The sequence below is a fragment of the Aulonocara sp. 'chitande type north' Nkhata Bay genome, linkage group LG16 (assembly GCF_057382095.1).
Source record: "Aulonocara sp. 'chitande type north' Nkhata Bay isolate Kocher_YH1m ecotype deep benthic linkage group LG16, A_spYH_male_GT1.1, whole genome shotgun sequence".
NCBI classification, from domain to species: Eukaryota; Metazoa; Chordata; class Actinopteri; order Cichliformes; family Cichlidae; genus Aulonocara; species Aulonocara sp. 'chitande type north' Nkhata Bay.
In genome coordinates, this window is record NC_141359.1 from 21181583 (window position 1) to 21203027 (window position 21445).

At 38.7% G+C, this 21445-nt stretch overlaps 2 protein-coding genes across 2 annotated transcripts; one reads left to right on the forward strand and one right to left on the reverse strand.

Annotated features, from left to right (window-relative positions):
- The first annotated feature begins 7508 nt into the window (after positions 1-7508).
- Positions 7509-12424, forward strand: pdzk1 (PDZ domain containing 1). The gene is made up of 8 exons (XM_086266050.1): positions 7509-7635; positions 8528-8737; positions 8834-9047; positions 9820-10152; positions 10237-10433; positions 10514-10738; positions 10821-11147; positions 11855-12424. Exons 2-8 carry the CDS (start codon positions 8531-8533, stop codon positions 11906-11908), a joined length of 1557 nt encoding a protein of 518 aa, XP_086122176.1. The 5' UTR covers positions 7509-7635; positions 8528-8530; the 3' UTR covers positions 11909-12424.
- Positions 12425-14024: 1600 nt separating this feature from the next.
- On the reverse strand, positions 14025-21191 carry gphra (golgi pH regulator A). Its single transcript, XM_086266051.1, has 14 exons — positions 20936-21191; positions 19587-19646; positions 19366-19469; positions 19176-19282; positions 18990-19091; positions 18670-18790; positions 17405-17485; positions 17202-17311; positions 16926-17014; positions 15798-15890; positions 15555-15650; positions 15024-15113; positions 14867-14932; positions 14025-14473 (listed from the first exon to the last, which is right to left on the reverse strand). The coding sequence occupies exons 1-14, from the start codon at positions 20975-20977 to the stop codon at positions 14267-14269; spliced, it is 1368 nt and encodes a 455-aa protein (XP_086122177.1). The 5' UTR covers positions 20978-21191; the 3' UTR covers positions 14025-14266.
- Between the last annotated feature and the right edge of the window lie 254 nt (positions 21192-21445).

Below are 21445 nucleotides of genomic sequence, written 5' to 3' on the forward strand. Positions count from 1 at the left end.
AAGCAGCAGGGGAGATTCAAATGAATGAGACCTTGGTGATTACAGAGAAGAGAAGAAAGAAACACATTGTGTTCAGGTTTTTGATTATTATTACTTTACTGCCGTCACTTCCACTTATATTTGGCTATTTGTTCCATAGTGTGAAGGTGCTTGCTGGTAATTCAATTAAGAGCGAGGACGTTTTCACCTTATTTAAGTGTTGACGGACTGTAGGCGGTTTTGTGGTTTTTACATGCACGCCACCGCCCCCATGTGGCAGGTCTGAGCGGATTTTCGGTCATCTTGTTGCAAATCTCTCTTGACTAACAAAGGTTTGAGCTGCAGAATATATCAGTGCAGTTTCTAAACGCTTGTGTGATAGACTTCCTCCGTATAATATCTGGTGCATGATTATCAAAATCCTCATCATTACATCTTTAACCTCTTCACTTGAACTGACTAATCTTACGTTATTAAGAAATGCTTAATAGGTTTTCTGCATACTTATTTTGCACTTTTTGCCATGCCGCCTGCCCTCTGGCTGTGTGTGTTGTAATATTTTCATCTGCACTCATTTGATTACTCACTTAATTGCTCCTCATCAGCATTTATGGTTGATGTAGAACTCTCTCTGTGTGTGACTTGATTTATTTGCTACCAGCAGTTTCTTTTAACCATTTCAGCTTCAAGCCTTCCCCCAGCAGAAGCAGTTTTATTCGTCTGACTTGAACATTTGAGAAACACTCGAGATCTATTCTGTTAACAGTCATCTGTGGAAAGAAGTGACAAAACACCCACACTGGTTATTCTGGCAGAACTGATAGTACAGTTGAAATCTCAGCAAAGGCTTTTGTTTGGTCCTGATCCTGGTTATTCTGTTGAATTTGCTGTGCCATTATTTTTTTTAACCATTTTCCCCACCATCTCTGTCACTGTCGGTTTCTTGTTTCAGTATTGGGTGATCGTGTTCTGGTTCCTGCTTGTGTTATTCCACCCATATTTGTTTCATTGTCTGTTGATGCTTCCTGTGCTCTCTTAAGAACTCCTTTTTGTTATGAATGTGCATTTCTTTTGGAAGTTTTTTGCCACCAAGAATCGCCATCACTTAGATTCTTTCTCTGGCTGAGTTTAATCCTCTGAAAGTAAAACTGAATGGCACCTGTGAGTGGTTATTTTTCCATGTGTTGAGATGTTATGTAACAAATAACCACTTTTATGAAAGAATGAACATGTGGGAGGAAACTAGATTACCTGGGGAGAACTCATGCAGACACAGGAAGAACATACAGTCTCCACACAGAAAGGCATTGGCCCGGAACCCACAATCTTCTTGCTGTGAGGCAACAGTGCTGACCGCCATAACACTCTGCCGCCGTTAGAGGATTCTGGAAAAACTAAATGCCTTAAATGTCTTGGCCTTTACCTCTTTTATTGCCTGTACACTCATCCTACCCACACTGGAAGCTGCCTAACGCTTCAGGAGAATGGTTTTGGCAGACCGACCTAATGTCACACCTAAAACTGAACTTTGGGCTCATGAATTCACTGTCACATGGCGGTCTTGCCCTCTTTTTTTTTTTTTTTTGATGAGGTACTTGTAGCTCCCGTGGCTTGAAAATGCTTGTGCCCATTACTACTGTATACCTAGCTGTACTTCTGCAGTAACATCGTGTATCGAGTGCTCTTCATCATTTCTGAAAAGAACAAACTGGAGAGTGGGAGAGTGCGTGGTTTTCATTCTTATTTTTACCATCTTTTGATTCTACTTTGGTCTCTTTTTGGCTCTCTTCTTTTATTCTTTTGTATGCAGATTCATACCTTTGCTTAAAAAAAAAATCTAAAGCGCATGTGTCTTTAAATAACAATATTGTTAAATGACAGAATGTTTTTGGTGCTAGCAAATCCTTTATAGTCTGCATTAAAGCTCTGATTAAGGGAACTCTTTCTTGTCATTTTATTGGGGTCTCATACATCATAGATGCTATTTTTAAGTCAAGTTCTTCGCTTTCATCATTATATTTTCCTGAACTAAGGATGAAATATGGATATACAGTAGTATCTGCCTTGAATCTGGACACATTACATGTCTACTTTTTTCCCTAAAAGGTAACAGACACTGTGTCTTCAGTGCCACTTGCACATTTGTTAAGTTAAAATGTCACTGTTCTCTGAAGGGTGTTGTTACTGGGAAGCCACTGTTTGCGCCCTGAACACTCAAATGATTTCCAGAAAAAATGGAGGGGGATATTATTACAAGCATCTCATTTCCAATCTTTCTTCTGGTCTAATTAGCTGGCTCGGGCAGGTCATGTGCACAGCCACTTAGCCCAGATAAACAAGCCATGTGAGGATGCCAATCAGAATGAAGACAGAGAATAGTGCTCCCCGTTGGGCATCGTAATCGCATGACATGTTGATTACCGACGCGTCCCTGCTGATTAGGACAGGTTGGAGACAACCACTTCTTGGGTGGCACTTTGAGGCTGATATCTATGACTTTTGTTTAAATAATAAATGCATATTTTGTATATTCTTGTATAGCTATATTTTAAATGCCATTATGTTCCATATTCAATAATAACAGCTTCTTTGGAAAATCCAATCATCACAAAAAGACAAAGTTTGTGTGTTTTTTGTTTTTTTTTTCTGGCAAATTCAAGGTGATGACAAGAGCTAATGGATTATGAACGCATCAGCACTAAGCCAAGCTGAAATGGATTTCAGTCTCTTTCCACTCATCTCCCCTCAGGTTGTGGCTCCTAAACCCTTGAGATCGATTGTTCAAATATGACTCCAAACTGGTAGTGTGTGTGTGTGTGTGTGTGTGTGTGTGTGTGTGTGTGTGTGTGTGTGTGTGTGTGTGTGTGTGTGTGTGTGTGTGTGTGTGTGTGAGTGAGAGAGAGAGAGAGTTATAATCGGTGCCAACCCATCAGCAGTAATAAGTGCCTGGTCAGGAGGTACGTACACCCCTACTGGGTATCTGAGTGTTCAGGTGCACAGGCAGAAAGATTGAAGTCTCCAGCACAAATTCTGCCATTTCCTGTTGTCGGTCGCACCAGGTTGTCACAAACAGACCTCGTCATACTTTTTACATCAGTATAGTATTTACTAAAGTGCTGGCTCTCAAAATTGGTTCCAGGAACCCCCAGGGACAATGACCTCGTGTAACCGAGGCTTCTTCAAAATAACTTGCTTAAATCACAAATATTGTAGACATACAAACGAGAAGCATTAGATCAGTAATGCAAACCTCACTAATATGACACTAATATGATCCTTCATTTGCTTCTCACGGGTGCAGTGAGACATTGATCCCGAGTGATGTTAGGACCAAACCAGCTAAAACAATGTTAGTGCCATGAGGGGAATCTTTGGAATAGTTTATTCCCAGTAAAATGAGCTTTCAACAATAGATGAAAACAAAACAGCAGCAGTGTCTACTTTGTTACCGTTTACTGTACAAGAGGTGGAAGGTATTGAATACACATAATTCAGTTTATTGTTAAAGGTAAGTGCTCTAGCATTGCACCAACAATTATATCCATACAGTAAAAGCGTGGAGTGATGTGATTCACATTTCTGTGGACTGTGAAGGATGGTAATGGATATCCATACATCTTTCCACCAGCAGGTCTGCACATCAGTCAATATACATTACTGTTGTTGGTGGTAATGCGCTATTACAGGTAGCAGTGTGCCAAAAAAAGGAGGAAAATTATATTGGGGGGAGGGAGACTGATGCCAGTACAAAGCATTGCCGAAAAGGGTTTTCGACCAGATGTGCTTGTTAGATGTCGGATACATAGGTTATGTTATAGTAAAGATGTAAGCTGGAAATGAGACCTTGTATTTTCTTTTTTTAAGGGATACACACCTTTATGGATATTACCTGGCGAGATATTTGGATCTTATACATGCGTGGAAGTTTTAATATCACCATCCAAGTGTGACTCAGGATTTCTTTCTGCATTTATGCAAATTAAATAAATATATCTAGAGGTTTTTTTAGAAGATGAACTTGCCAGAGGCAGTTTGGTTCTGTGCATACAAATTAATGTAATTTTGGGATTCTAAAGTAATTATTTCCTTTCAGCATGACATACACAAGGTAACTCTCAGTGTGTATGCACATAGTAATAAAATAGAAACAAAATTATACATAGTTAATAAGTCAAATAAAATAAATATATTGTTAAGTATAACTTAAAATCTGAACATGTCAGGACATCATTTGCATAAAGCGCAGCTATAAAAGTTCCTTTGTTATATTACGCAGGCTCATCATTGGCAGTCCACAGCACTCATATTTATTTTGACCGTCTACTCAGTGCTGAAATAATTTCTGTTCAAAGGCACAGAGAGGAATTCAAATCTACTTTGTGGCCTCCCCAGAGGCCTTGAGAAAGAGAGGACACTACCAGAACCAAATTCTGAGTAGCATACAATAAAACATTTAAAAAGATATTGACAACAACACCAGTTCGGTAATGAATAAAACTTTTCTTTTGCAGATTTTGCCTTGGTTGTCACCTTTGTGCCATCGTATAACTGCTTTTTACATCCAGAGTTACGACCAGGTTAACAACAAACATTAAAACTTAACTGCGACCAACCCTATCTTGAATTTTTTTACACCACAAAGATCTTTACTAAAAAAAATAAATGACCCCCTTTAATCCACCTGTTAGAAGACTAGCCAAGTCAACATTTTATCCTTACCATTTTAAGTATTGACGTGGGAAAGCGGTATAGAGGGGAATTCTTAACCAGTGGTGACACTAAGGTGGAATTTGTGAAGCTGTTTCTTGGAAAACAAGACCAATTAACCTCTGGGTCTTAGACTTTTAAGTAACCAATGAATGCCAGTGGGAGCAAACTTCCTGGACACATTTCTTTATACAAGTATCTAAGTTAGACCAACTGTACCGTTGACAGAATGGATAGCTAGTCCGGTGTTGGTCTGTCTCTTCATTATGGTACTGTGCAACAGTCTTGGCCCACAATTTCTTAATATTTTGCTTCCAGTGAGCCGGATGTATTAAAAAGATTTTAAAGTGTCTTGATCAACAGTTGTCCAAGTTTTTCTTTGGACGAAGGCTGCTTTCCATTTCTTTCGTTGAATCTATGAAAAAGAAAGCTGTTTGATAGGCATAAAATACTATTTTTGCACCAACAAGGTAATTTCCATAGAGCTATTACCTAAAAACTTGGTATATTTCAGCATGGTGTGCAGTGTGTCCTTAAAAAAATTGAGGAAACTGGACACTGGGCTAAAAAACTATCTGCAGCAGATAACAATATTTGAAAGTCATGTGGCTATGAAACAGAAAACCATCAAAGCAAAGACCTAACAAAGGACTTGAGACATGACTCTGGACCTTCAGTTGATCCACATACTGTTCAGTGAAGCTTCACCATAAATTATCTCAGTGGCTGTCAAGAAGGAATTATTGAGGAAAAAGCTCAGGTACGCCAAATTACATAGGAAATGAACTAAAAACAGGTGGAATAAGGTTTAATGGAGTGATGACTCCAAATTTTAAATTCTTGATTTTTCAATCACCATCAGTATTTACAGAAGAGGTCAGGAGAAAGGAACAAAGGCGAGTGACTGCAGCATCTGTAAAACACATTGGAGGCCCATAGTGTTGGGGATGTTGTCAAAATTGATGGAATTACAAACACAGAAAAATACGCTCAGATTTTGATTCACCATGCAATACCATTTGCATAACAAAAGCCACATTTTTCAGTATGACAATGACCCCAAACACACTAACATTGCAGTATAAGCATACCTAGATAGAAAAACCCTGTCTGTTTAGCATTATATACTGCATTTTCTTTTTTATTTCATTAAATTACTAGATATAGTCTACATTTTCCTAGAAAAAAGGAAGTGTTGCTCAAGACATTTGTGTAGTACTGCACGTCTCAAGAGACACCATATCATCACAATAAAACCATTAGAATTAGATTTGAACATTATGACCTTGAGGGTGGAGTTTATGACACATTTGTTGAATGAGACTGGATTGAATGTGCCATAATGCAAACATTGCAGCTTTGAGTTGTGTAAATGTAAGAGAAACACCCACATGGGTAATTATCAGGGACGTGTATTGATAAGAACTTAGCGATTCCGATTTCATTGTCCATATTTATAGATTCGGTTCCTTATCAGGTCTTTTATTGATTCTCATTGGCTTCTTATTGGCTCCACTTTGAGAGTCACTGCCATCCCTAAGCACCATATCAAAGACATTACATTTATGCAAATTAATTGCATACAAGTGTTTGTGCCTGTTGTAGGCATTTCCCCTATTTGTTGTGATCAGTTCTGGGAGCATTACTCATAAAAAGTAATGTATTGCACAAATTACACAGAACACAATAATTAAAAGTAATGCAGTGCGCTACTTAATTACTCACAGGGGAAAGTAATTTGTTACACTATTAAGTAACTTTCATGTTACTCATTAAAATGACCTGAAACTCCTTGTTTCATAAATACTATTTAACAAAATAATCCTATAGGCTGCATTTCCACACACTAACCTATCCTAATGAGGACACACGTGTGATCTTTCTCTTTCTCTTTTATTTAGGTATGAACACAATGCTGACAGCATAAAGCAAAGATCAAAATCCGAACAAAAAGACTTTAAAGCGATCATCATAGTGATTCTATGTTAGAAACATGAACAGCAAGGGAAGCTGCAGCCTGATTGCTCATCACTGGCTTTGTTACCTGTTGAACTTCAAGGTCAAGCTGCTGCAATGGGGCCGGTATTTACTCAACTCAGCTTTAACATCACTCTGGATTCTTGGCTAACTTAGCATTAGCATACTGTTTGTGCAGGTGCTTGTAAAGAGCAGAAGTTGTGTTCTGTCCTGGATGCAGTTTGCACTTAAACACTGGGCTCTCCTCCTTTTGTCCAAACTATAAGCAAAATGTTAATATCCACATTGTAGAAACTGTAAAAATAAATTTCCTCCTCCAGGACACAAACTGAAATTAGCTTATTAGCACAAGTGCAAATGAAACAGATAAGTGGGCTCGATAGGCAGGCGAACTCAAAACTCAAAGTAACTGAACAACTGGGAACAGGTTCTCCAAAAGAACCAGCTCTTGATCCTCATCTCTAGTGATTATATTTACATTACATGAAATGGCTTTTTAAGTACTATTTCATGCAAATTTATTGACCTTTTTGCTATAACACAATTTAGGTAATTCTTTGTCAAGTTTTAATAAGAACCCATCCTTTTTTTTCTTTCAAGTAAAAATTTAATTATGCATTTTTGTAGTCATTTCACAATACGGTGTTAGTGATTATAACTAAAATTTCACAATGCTGTAATAACTGTGTGTGCTGCAATGATTGTACATTGTTTTTTTGCCACCTGCATTTTGTACCTTTGACCACTAAACAGCTGACTGCCCACCTTGTAACGCATCTGCAGATATTTGTGAGCCTAGAAACTGTTAAATAACTCAGCCTTTAGGCTAACCTTTGGCCTGTCAAAGTCCCTGAAGGGGGAAGGAAAAGGGGCAGGAAGGAGGAGGTAGACAGGTTAAAGATACATAGATAACAGCTAAACAGTAACAGGTGAGCTCTCCTTTGAGATTCAGACGCCAGGAGAGACAGGCTGGTGAGTATATTATAAACACTCAACTACGCTGTATGTAATTTTTCAGAGATCGTGTAGTTAGTTAAAATTTTTCAATGTCACATTCAAAACTAGATCTATGCTATCTTATAAATTCATTTTAAGAATAATGGAAAATGTTGTCTGATGAGTGTTTCTTGAGGGTGAGCTGTGTTGCTTGTGTTATAGTAAACTGACACAAGATATTACTGAGATTATAGACATAAATTTGTAATCTCAGGGCTCTTATTAATTAGATACCGGATCTATAAACAATGTGATCTTTAAGATGACACTTTAAGATTGCATTCAGTGCAAACATAAATTCTACACACTTAAATCTAGAACAGGTAAAAACTAAATGTAAAGGTATAAGGAATACAAACAAAAAAATTATTTTAACCTGCCTGCTTAAATAAAGTCGTTGGTTTTTTTTGCCATTATTTGCTACATTATTGGCTGAATAAATAAGCCAGTACATGTGCACACACAGACCTTCCTGTATGGGAATAACAATCCAGCAAGAATTGCAGCAGAAGTTCTTATTGTTCATTCAAAGTCCAAGCTGCTTTTTTATAGAGAGTCATCACCACTGTCAGCTATGTTTGCTATTAACCATTAACTTCTGTTGCAAACCCAGCATGAAAGGTTAACTGTAAGATTATTGATCTGAAGCAACCCTCCTACTGGTCCTTAAGGTCCAGTAATAGTTTCTACTCTACTTATATATTTACCAGATTTAAGACCAGAGGCAGTAACAATACAAAGGGTGGCGGGAGGTGTTAAAAAAATGAAGATATGCCTGTAAGTCAAGCATTAGTAGTGACAGGTGTATTTAATGTCATGACTTTACCACTGTGATTGTCATGTGTGTGCTTTTCACCTTTTTTGTTAGGACATGGCTGGGTACAAGCCACGGGTGTTTACCCTATCCAAGAAACCAAAACAGACATTTGGCTTCTATCTGAGGGTGGAAAATGGCGAGGAGGGTCACCTGATCCGCTGCTTGGAAATGGGAGGTCCAGCTGAGCTGGCTGGCATCAAAGACGGAGACCGCATCCTCCGGGTCAATGGAACATTTGTCGATGAATGTTCGCATTCTGAAGTGAGCAGGATGCAGAAATACTGCAGTGCATTAATCAAATCAATAACAACTCTTAGACCAGTTCTGCTGTGACAAGCATCTTTTTTTCCTGGACAGGTGGTGGACCTGGTGAAAAACAGTGGAACATCTGTCACATTTCACATTCTCGATGAATCCTCCTACAAGCAAGCAAAAGCCCAGGGAGTAAACCTTTCCAACCCTGGAAGCAAGCCAGTTGCCAATGGAGTGGAAAAACATCGTCTAAAACCCAAACTCTGCTACTTGGTTAAGTCCAGCTCAAGCTTTGGGTTTTCTATTCGCTCAGTTGAAGGTAAGGAGAGGATGCAGGGACTCCCAATTCTGAGTAAGTGTTAGAATAAAAAAGGCCATAGGAGGACAATTTATAGTAATAAAAGCCATTTGACGCTGGACAGTGGAAGTTTAGATTTGCTAAACTCAAATGACTTAACTTTGGAAGTACCCATTTATATGACACTTACAGTGGTTCCATCTAAAAGCGTATTTATTTGCTAATAGAGCATTTCCTAATGCCTCATATGTATAGTAGTCAATAAGGCTTGAAAACAGTGGCTAAAACCAGAACTAATCATGATAGTGTTGAAGGGAGCTTAAGTATCATTACAGACTTCTGTCCAGCTATCTATTTTATTCCACTTATCCAGTTCAGGCTGTGCATGACCCTATCCTTGCTGTCCTCAGGCAAGAGGATTCACCCTGGTACGGACAACAGTCTGTTATAGTCCAGTCACAGAAATAGTTAGACAACCATGCTCATTCATTATAGACTTTTATGTGATTTTCTTTGGGAGTCACCTTCCACATGAAGATTTAAAGACCTTTGCAACGATTTCACTTTTCAGACCTGGACTTTATATCTAACTTGTTGCAGTGTTTTCTGTGCACTTATCTTTGAAAGGTATTTCAGTAGTAATAGATACAAAAAAAATACTATCACAAATTAAAATTAGGATTTTGGTTAAACTTCAAAAGGGATGACTTTTTTCTTTTTAGTCTGTAGAGAGCTATCAAGAAAACTGTTCAATTATGTTTAAAAAAATTCCTTTTTTTATCATCATGTCCAGGTGAGCGTGGACTTTTCATGACAGAAGTGACCCCAGGAGGCACAGCTGAAAGGGCAGGGGTCAAACTCAGTGACCGTCTGGTGGAGATCAACGGGGAAAACATAGAAAACATCACACACGAAGGAGCAGTGGACAAAATTAAACGGGCAGGCAGCCATATCATGTTCCTACTGGTCGACGAGGAAACAGACAAGTTCTATCAGAAGACTCATGCAAAGATTGGCTCGTGGTTAGCCACAACAAAGTACCTCCCTCAAGAACCACGCATCATCAACATAACCAAAGGATCTGATGGATACGGCTTCACCCTTAGAGAGGAGCCCAATCAAGCAGGCATGATTATAATGACTATGTTTTGTAGATTATACTGTCCAAAGAAGGCTGCATTTTAATAATGTGCTCCATGACTCCATGCAGGACACTTCATCAGGGACATAGAGAGAGGCAGTTCAGCAGAAAAAGCGCGCCTGAAGGAAATGGACAGGCTGGTGGCTGTGGATGGCAGAGATGTGGAGAGCTGCCGCCATGAGGAGGTGGTAGACAGGATCAAGCAGAGTGGCAACAAATGTTGCCTCCTAGTAGTGGACAAAGACACAGACCGAGTGTATAAGCTGGTGAGCCAGGGCGCCAACATCTTGTCTGTTAAGTAATCCCTGTAGGTGGTCTAAATTATATCATGTTGTATCATTCACAGGGGAAAGTTCCTCCTCTGCTTTTCTTGGAGGAGATGAATGATTCCAACTCACCACCCAGTTACAAAGAAGCTGTTAACTTACCCATTCCTACAAGATCAAGCACGCCTGCTGCAGAGAGGAAAGAGGAACTCAGGCCTAAACTGTGTAAACTGGAGAAGACCTCAGATGGCTTTGGCTTTCATCTAAATAGCATCCAGGGAGTGTGCGGCCATTACCTTCAAAATGTAAGGCTTAAAATAATGTCCACAATTTGACCATTGACACTTTAAGCACAACTGATAAGTGATAAGACACACTGTGTTCCAGGTGGTGAAGGGTGGAGTAGCTGACAAGGTAGGCATGGAGGATGATGACATTGTGGTTGAGGTGAACGGGGTGAATGTAGAGCAGAGCCATCATGATGACGTGGTGAAGATTATCCAAGGCAGTGGGAATTATCTGGAAATGTTGGTGGCTAAAAAGAGCGTCTATGAAAAGCTCAAAGCTCAAGGAGTGCCTATCACACGCCAGCTCCTCGGGGAAACATCTTACGCTCAAGTCCACAGTGCAAAAACTCCAGAAGCCAGCAGGAAGGAGAGACTGGAGGAAGAGGAAGCAAGACCTACAACCCCGACTGAACCAGAAAGACAGAGGGTGAGAAGTAGTTTCTAATTGTTTCGAAAACATTCATAGTCCCCAGAGAATAAATACTGGCTCTGAGTAGCCCCTGGGTTTCCTTTTAGTGCCACGGTGAGGTTTACAAGGTTTGGTGTAAATAATTCGATGACTGGATGAGAGGAAACTTGTTCAGACGTCCATCTTTTCCTCAGAATTCAATTCAGTTTTATTTATATAGCACTAAACAACAGTTGCCTCGAGGCACTGTAAGGTAAAGACTCTACAATGCAGAGAAAAGCCCAACCATCAAACAAACCCCTATGAGCAAGCATTTGGCAAAGATGTGAAGAAAAAAGAACTTCCTTTTAACAGGAAGAAACATCTAGCAGAACCAGGCTCGGAGAATGGCAGCCATCTGCTGTAAGGAAGACAAGACAAAGAATGAACTGTAACATTTATCTGACACTGATGATGACCAAATGCCTTTAAAAAACGTCATTCCCATCATCGTCAGCTGTACTCTGTGGCTGCTGTTTGCATGCTAACACACCAAACTAGGATCAGGAGCATAGTAAACATTAAATCTGCTTGTACTATAACTGCAGAATTTTGGCCTTGGTTATAGTATTTTCATTTGCTTGATAAAATACCTCTCATCACCTTTTCTCAATCATCTCTGAACTAAAAACATACAGGAAAAAAGCTCATTGTCCTTAATAACGTCTGTGTTTTCTCTTATTTAGAACTCATCCGTGTCATCATCTTCGTCTACAGAAAGCATTGATGAGAGATTGTGAGGAGCGACCTGAAGGACCCCTCTCCTGATTTGGCCTAATTTGATGTTGATCTGTTTCTTTTTCTTCTGTTTATTTTAACCAGTCAGCTTGGCTTCTCACAAAGACTTAATATCAAAAGATTTTTTTAAGTTGACAGAAACAATAGGACATGAAGTGAAGACTTCAAACTTACTGTCAAAATCTGAATCATCGCAGAGTAGCTGCTTCAACTGTATGACATGGCTGAGAAAAACATCTTTGTGAATATCGAGAAATTTCAGGAACGTTTGCCCAACGATCCTTTGAACTGCCTTTTGATGAGTGTGTTTGCGGAGATGAGTAATATCCTTCCTACTATGACTAGCACAGCACCGAGAATGAACACAATATTAATACTGCCAGTAAACACTGCGACCTTTAATGTATTCTTTTTTTCTCCTGCTTTTAATAAATGTTCGAAATATTTAAAATTTAATTTGCTGTCTGATTTATAAATAAATGAAAAGTTTTTGAAACACGAATAAACAAAGGTGTGATCTGAAAAAAGATCAACTTCATGAATATCTTTTTGTTGGCAGCTAAAAACAGCATATTTGTCAAAACTTACAGCCACTTCAGGATGTGGATCACAAGCGGCATTTTGATCTTTTCATTGGAAGAAAAAAAGAAAGATCCAAGGACGGAGGCTGCTTGTGTCATCCGAGAAGCTTTTGGCCTCGCATGATTATTAAATGTGGATGTATACCGATAAAAGAAAATGATTTGTGCACACTCTGTTTAGAGGAGTGAGAGACCACAAAGTCTGACCCCACTGGAGCAAGAGGTTCTGGTAGATGAGCATAAAAGCAGCAAAAACAAGTGAGGGATCTAAAATTATATGTCATGAAAAAATCCTTCAAATATGCTTTCATACTAAAACATGAGGAAAAAAGAAACCCAAAAGGTAAAGATATTTAAATGTCAAATATATATGTGTCCATTGTCCGATTAATGAGCTTTTCAAATATTCTGATCAAGCAAGCTGCACACCAAGGAGCTGAAACAAAAAAAGGAAAATACAATAAATTCAAATGGGTAAATGCTAACCTACTTTCAAAGCAAATGTGAAAAGGGGGAAATTAATAAAATATATATATTCAACGAGAGAAGATCAGCTGGGTCTGACTTGAACCCAGCTGGAAAAGTCAGCCTGTCCACCAAAATATTTATCAGCTGATTTTCAAGAGTATAGCAGGTGGCCTTCTCCTTCTTTGAAAAACTGGCACGTTCTATCAGTGTTTTTTATTTTTAAAAGGTAAAGTTAACTCACTGGATATTCTTGTTATTGCATATTCAAAAATATTTTCTTCATAATTATTTAAAAGCAAGGAGAAGAAATCACACCTTGGTTTGCAAATATGTGGTAGTAATACATTATATTTATTATTCCCTCCCAACTAAAGTGGTATCTCCCTAACAGCAACGACTCACAGTACACTCGAGGATCGTGACAATCACGCATCATTCTCCCCACTTTAAATGCTCCTGGTATCATCAGTGTACCATGCAGCCAGGGTTGTGCAGTGATCTGCAGTTTGAAATTTAATCTTTATGTCATTTATAATTAACAGAAAGCATGGTGGTGCGACGGTAAGCACTTTTCCCTTACAGCGAGGTCAAATCCACCAGGTCGCCGAGGCCTTTCTGAGTGGAGTGTGCATGATTTCCCTGGTTGCGTGGGTTTCTCCAGGTACTGACAGCTAACTGATAGTTCTAAATGGCTGTTTGCCACTATGCGTTAGCCCTGTGATAGACTGGCCGCCTGTCCAGCATGTACTCTGCCTCTCACCTAAGACAGCTGGCATAGCCTGCAGCGACCCTGAATATGGTATATGCATAATCGATGGATGGTAATTTACAATAAAGTAAAAGGAGTAGGTGTGGTCTTAGTATGCTGCTGTGGCAAATAATCCAAGATGGTGAAAAATGTGGCCTTAAACCAAACCATTTACAATTTCATCCAGCTAAAACGTTGACTGACATATGGTGAACAGGCCCCAGGTCAGCTCCAATCATGACAATGAAGAAAGAAAAGAATGTAGTAAACAAATGAAACAGTGTTTGTATTTTCAAATAGAAAATCAAAAAAACCTAATAATAATGTTCTGTAAATACTTTAATTTCAAGAGAGTCCAAGTTCAAAGTTGTTCTCTTAGCCCCAAAAGGTCCCCAAAACTTATTCCTCAAAATCCACCATTCCTGATTCAGGAAAAGGCAGTCCAGGTAAATATGTCCAACATATACATATAAAATAATGTAATTTTGGATATCTCTAAATTCCAAATTTAAAAGTTAGCCCATGCATCACGAGTCCAAAGAGAGGTGATGTACTTCAGGAGATCAGAGTGCCATGTGTTTTTCTGGTGCCTGCTTGTGGGCCAGATAAAGGAAGAGGATGCTGGACAAAGCGCTGACCAGGAAGATGACATCAAACCAGCGGTGATAGAAGTTGAACTGCAGCTCTCCCAGAACCTCTGTCACAATGGAGCGATACTCCAATGGCATGCTCATACGCATCAGCAGCACAGATGACACGAAATACATCCCCTATTGGATTGAGATGCACAGAAACGTCTGATTGCCAAATTACAGTTACAGACAATTTGATTCAGTATAACTTGTTATGCAATGTTTACAATCTTACAACTCAGTCTCATGTTTACAACCACAGGTTATTGCTGGTATTTAAATCAACACCGGCAAGTGGAGGCTAGTGCAACATGGAAACAATTGTGTTTGATGTTTATAGACATATTTTTCTATATATTTTTAATTTAATTTTTACATTTTATTGAGGAACTGTGTGGATTTTTTTCTTTTTTGCACAGAGAGAATTGCGCCTCAGTTTCATTGCTACGATGACAACAAAGATTCAGATTCACGGTCATTTGTAGGCTGCAGGTTTTCTTAAAAACATAGGCGTAAGGCAGACACACTCACCATGATCTGAGCGAGGACAAGCACAATGACATTGGAAGACTTGCTGCTTGATATTGCGTAGAAAAACTAAAAATAAGCAGCAGAAAATGTTTCATTAAACTGATCATGAGGATCAAGATGAACTGCCTAAAAAGACCTTATGAAGTGACAGCTTTACCTTGGTGAGGGTGATGAGTAAGCCACGTATCGACGTGACGATGATTATTCCCACCAAGATGAAAGAAATGTGTTGGGACCAAAACTTGACCTGAAAAGTGAGAAAGACAAAAAATCAATAAGAAAAACAGTGGCGTGAGAAATAGTGCAGGCAAAAACCAATAAAAGATTTTATTTTGTAGCCATTTATTCATTTAAATTCAAAAGTGACTCCAAGGATCTTTAATTGTGAACTGTGAGAACTCAAAAAAATAATGAGCATGATCAGAGTTCTTGCAGAAAACAAGTCTACATGACATATGACATTGCTGCAGGTCTTGTGTATTACTCATGTTATGGGGACATATTTACACAGCTAAATTATGGAGACGTGTCTGGAGAACAAAAAAAGGCCCCATAACATGAAATTTCAGTAAAAAAAATTCATTTTTAAACATTAAGGTAAGACAAGTATTGTTTATGTTTGGGTCGAGTCTTATGAACTAATCGAAACACAGCTTTGTGTTTGTGAGTGCATGGGTGTGTGTCTCACATCAAACTGAATGCCCAGGTAGTTCACCGTAATTTCAATGCCCCTCGTCACTGGATCCGTCTTTCCCACTCTATCAAACACTATGTTTATAGTGGCCTATGATTACAAGAAGAATAACATTTTATTACATCTAGTGCAATAAAGATACACAGTGACACTTACTATGTAACCAAAACTATGTATGTCATTATGAATGGAAAAAAACAAAAACAAAGCCAGAGTACATTATGTGAATATTCTCACCATGAAGATTTTCCACACACAGTAGATGGAAAAGAAGTAGCCAAGGAAGTTAAAGTATTTTCCCTGGAATGTCTTTGAGTACTCAATTCGCTCCTGCAGATAAAGAAAGGTGGTGTTAAAAAATTTGCAAATCATTTACCCTACATACAAGAAAAGGGCGTAGTGTGTATAAATAAATGTGTCTATAAAGGCAGGATGTGCTGTTATGGTGTCAGAGTCCTCTTGGATTTAATCAAAACATTCAATTAAACAATGGTTTCTATGGAAAACACAGGCATGCATGTCGCTTTGTGCTTCAGACTAAACCTTACCTGCTTAAATCACAAAAATAACAACCACACTTGCCACGTTATTAACATTTTAGAATCAGCATTTTACAAGGAGTAGTGGTGTAATCCTCTATATGGTGGACAGGCAATGTAAATGGTTCACATCATGCTAGGGACTCATGCTAGTGCATATGTTATAAGGACCCTGATATGTTACAGATCAATAACTAAGCTTAACAGAGTAATGATGATGAAAGCTGAACAGCTATTAAGTCATAACATGACCTGAATTCTTTACTTGATACTTACTGAAGAATAAGCAAGAGTGAAAAGGGACCTGAATACTGGACCTGGTTTCAGCAAGAGTCCAGCTAATATTTCAGACAGATATTTGCTGATGTAAAAAATAAGATATTCCAATACATTGGCAGACTCACTGACTCCATTTGTTATGGGTAGTTATTAATTTACTTGCTCAAGTTTTGCCCAACTCTGCCCAGATCAGTTCCCAATATGCATGCTCCCACCAGAGTGGTTGGAGAGTGCCCTCTGGTGGGCAAACTATGCAGCATCAACAGTTGTAGCAAGATTGAAGGGTGTTTCTCCTCTCTTGTATAGTCAGTCAATCAGCTGTTGCAAGTGCCAATACAGATACACCAGCAAATAGCTAGTATCAGATCATACTAGTGGCCCACTGATAAATCGGTTGGGTTCTAATCAAAAGAACAGAAATCACAACTGAGATGGGATGTTCAACTTGTTATAGATGAGGAATTTTAAAAATATATAAAATAAATTAGAGAAGGTCTCCAAAGTCCACAGCAAAGTGTGCGTGTGATCACACATGCACACTTGTTACCTTAGTGGCTTGGAGGTCTACGGTCTCAAGAAAAAGCTGCCGACTCAACTCCTCAAGAGCGTCAACCTCCTGCTGGACCAGAGAGAGGTCTGGAGAAAGAAGTCAAGGATGACTACAAATATTTAAGCCCACTTAAAATGGAGATATTCAGTAACAGCTGAAAAATCACAGAAATTAGGCTTCAAATAAGTTACAAATCCCATCATGTTGCACCACGTAAAACTGCTGTGGCAACCCCGTGTGTCAAGTTTTATTCATTATAGGCATAAAGGATACTTTCACTGCCCGTTTGTGTCGAGGTGACACTCTTGATCATGCCCCAGAATCCTGTCTGTTTGTTCTGGTCTTCCCCACGCTGGTACATCTGCCTCCGGGTCATAGCAATTCTTTAAAAATAGTTTAAAAAAAAAAAAAAATCTATGAAATGCGACACAAATATGTTTTTGTAGTTTAAGAAAAAACAAAAAGTCTTTTCTTACCGTTTCTTTTTGCTGACAATCATGTCCATAGTCTGAAGCAGCCGTCTCTCCAGAGCAAGGATGTCACTGTCTGTTACATTTCTATGAACGCAACAAAAGCACAAAGCATAAAGGCAGTGTCATCCTTTGTTTGAGTTCTGCCATGAAAAAAAGATAAAAGTCAGTATGATAATCAGTGAGACTCAGATTAATATAATGCATGATTACAGTCATGGTAAAAAGAATGTACAGCCTATTTCAATTATCAGGATATTATAATAATAAAGCCGTCTGGCTAGCAGGCTCTAAAATTATTTAAGAACAAACCATGATGTGACATGTTACACTGTGTCACTATTTCACAAAACTAAGACAAAAACATAGAAGCAGTGTGAAAAACTAAGTATACACCATGATGCAACAGCTTGTGAAACCATTTTAACAGCAATAACCTCAGTTAACCGTTTCCCAGTTTATCAATCCCACACGTTTGTGAGACTGATAGACGGGGAGTGGGTCTCCTATGCTGAGTATGAGTATGAGGCGTTTGTGCTAATATGCTCTGTTTAGTTTCTGCTACACATGACACTGTTCAATATGACCAAACATCTCCACTCCAAAGATGTCTTGTGGTTTCTTCACATACAAACCAAACTCATGCTGCCACGTTCCTTTTAGAGCAAAGTGGCTTTCTGAAAACCCTCCAAACCAACCACAATTCTTCAGTAGAATCTGAGATATAGCTCTTGGTGTTTTTAGTTTCTCTGAGCGTCGCACAGTCTGACCTTGAGGTGACTTTGTTGGGATGTTTACTTCTGGAACGATTGGCAGCTGTCTTAAATGTCTTCTGTTTATGAGTAATGTTTCTTGCTGTAAATGACAGCTATATAAGCCTTCCCAGATTGACAGGCAGTGACCATTGTTACTGTAAGATCACTGCAGATATCTTTCCTCCTTGGCACTGTTTTAATACACACCCGAATGCTCCAGACCGGCAAACTGATCTGCTAATGATCGCTTAATCAAATGCATTTGATTATCAGCACCTGGCTGTTACTTTCCCTCTTAATTCCTATGGAAGAAGTAAGGGTGGGCTTAGTTTTTCAAACGCTGCTTCTGGATTCATCCATCTTTGTTAAATAAATCATGACACTGTGTAATGCATCATATGCTGTTGTTTAACAGAAGTTGTATTTACCTCATTTTAAGCCCTGCTAAAAATATACTTTCTGTTTCACGTAGCATAGCTGAAAGTGTTGTCCGAATACACTCACATTGGAGCTTACCTGAGGAAGTAGGACATGTAGGTGTAGGGACAGTTGACGGCACCAAACCCAGACAGCAGAGCCATGAGAGTGACTCCGATCACACCAACACGACTGATTAGCTGCTCAATGGATAAAATCCCTAACACAACCCCCCCCCACAAAGCATCAGACTGAAGCATCACAACTCTTCGCTTGCCCTTCAACACTCTTTCCAAAGTACAATATTAGAGATGGGACCTCTGTATTTAAAAAAAAAAATTATAATGTTTGAAATACTCTATGCAGTGTGAGAACATAAAAGTGACTGGTGGTTAATAAAGTGAGCTATGTGCACTCACCATGTTTCGGGCTCAAGATGGGGAATGGATCTCCCAACTTCCAGAAGAAATACATGAAGGTAAACCACACCATACAGGCAAAAAGAAGCCGCTGTCTCTGCACTGCTCCGAGAGATGTCAAACAGTTTAAAAAACTTTAAGTGATAAAATCTGATTTTTTTTAGTGGGCAAAAGTGGCGAACTTACATAGGCGGATGTTGCTGACAACAAAATAACCAATGTAGAAAGGCACCACAAAGATTAGAACCAGCAGAATCACGTAGAGATTCAGCTTCCAGTGGAAATACCTGGAACTGTTGCAAACACATAAAGGCTCACGTCTTTCATTGACTGTAAGCAACAAAACACACTAAAATCTCACAGAAAATACACCAACCTGCTGCTTAAGGCACCCAGAATCTCAAAGATAATGAGCTCAAACATCGTGCATGAAAAAGCAAAGGTGACAGAGAAAACCACCTGGACAACATAGTGCCGCACCTGCACACAAACAAAAACACATTTAATTAATTACAACGCAACCTAAACGCTTACATTTTTCTTATTAGATTTATTATTATCCATCCTGGTGATAATTTGTAAGTAAAGACACTGTACCTCATAGTCTTTGAACAGCTGCCGCATAAAGAACAACCAGCCGAAACCAAAGAACAGAACCTGTGTGGAATAAAGTGGGAGGTATGTGCATACCATCAAATTTCAGCTTATCAGAGCTAGAGATAGTTTGATGGATTTGTTCGAATAAATATGTGCTTAAGTTAAATACGAAAGCATGTCTTCAGCTTCAGGTTTCTGGTATAGGTGCCCGTTCACTAGCTAATTCTCACATTATCACAGCTTACTGGCTATGAAAATGTCCAGTAAGCTGTAGGATCACTGGGATCAATGGCAGTTCAAGTTCTCTTTCCCAATTTGCAGCCCTACACCAAAAATGCTTATCACCTATTTGCAATCAGGTGTTGTGCCAAAAAGTGATCGTCTGCCAAAAACTGTTTTTATATGCCAAGTCATCCTGAGCCTCAACATTCCTGTCACAAGCCAAAATCAGGTTTTGGCAGTGACTTTTATAAATCCTTTATTTATCAAGTAAGAAAAAAAAAACACTTAAAAAAAGAGTAATCTGACCAAGAGGACAGCAGAAATTACAACATATATAACAATAGTTCAGGAAACATATTTCAAGTGTCCAAAAGGGACTGGCTTGGTTATAATGTAGGTACAATAACACAGAGTTATGAAGATACTTGAAAAACTGGTAATTTTTAAAGTTTCTATATAAACCCTTTACAAATCCTGTTCACTAAAGTCAATTTACAAATATAAGTAAAGACATTACACTTAAAAAACACATGGAAACATTGGAAATCAGTTTTTGGCACAACATCGGTCATGGATTTCCACCCACCTTACAAAACAAGCATTCATTCTGCAACAAGCAAATCCAACATTCACAAGTGTGAAGCTGACGAAACTCAGCTAAACCTACTTGTAGAGTGTGAAACTACATAATCCACAAGTTCTCCTGCACAGCAAACCTACTGTATTTCTATCCTCGCAATTCACTAGGAAACAGCCTGAATGTTCTTTTGTTAAAATCACCATGTATTAAAGTACACATTAAAGTACTCAAGGGATGTAAACATTCTCTCAAATTGTACTCTCAAAGCTTACATTTTAGTAAAGGCGCTTTTGCTTAGGTAAGACAACAACTTGTAAGTTGTTGTTATTCTTCTGTTAAATGAAGTTATTTACAACCACAACTCGATATTTAGCAAGGTCTGTAACATCTGTAAACTAGCACCAAGCTAACAGTCTTCAAAATGCGTTTTCGGTGTGATATTGGGAGGATACACTTGAGAGTCAAAGCTTAGACCTGTCACTGCATGTCCGGGTGTACGAAGTTAAACACGAGTTACTACCAGTCGACTCTTCCAGCTCAGCATTACCTGTGAGGTGAACATAATGACTGAGTCCACTAGAAACGACATGATGACAGTTTAGTGCGTCGAAAACTAACTGAGCATGTGTAACTGGGTCGAGCACAGCTTCCGTTCACGCTGACATGATAGAAACTCTCCGATCTGAATGCAAATTATTCGTTATGTCGTTAAGAAGCGCATATTTGGAGCAACTGTTATTAAACTGTTATCTTAAAGCAACTGCCCGCGAAGGGACGTCACCGAGATGACTCCTGCAAATACACTTCCGTCTCACAGTTATGACGTCAAAAACAAAAAATAAATTTCGCCAGAAAGTATGGTTTTCATTTTGTAGCAAACCGTGAACGTGGCTATATTATATACATTTATCAGAAATGTAATTTATTTTACAATTGTTGTTTTTTCCATATGTAAAAACGTAGACGTAAAAAAATAAGCGCAACAAAAACGCACTTCTTACTTTTCTTTACTTCAATGCGAATTATTTATAAATATCATTTATTTAATCATTCATTC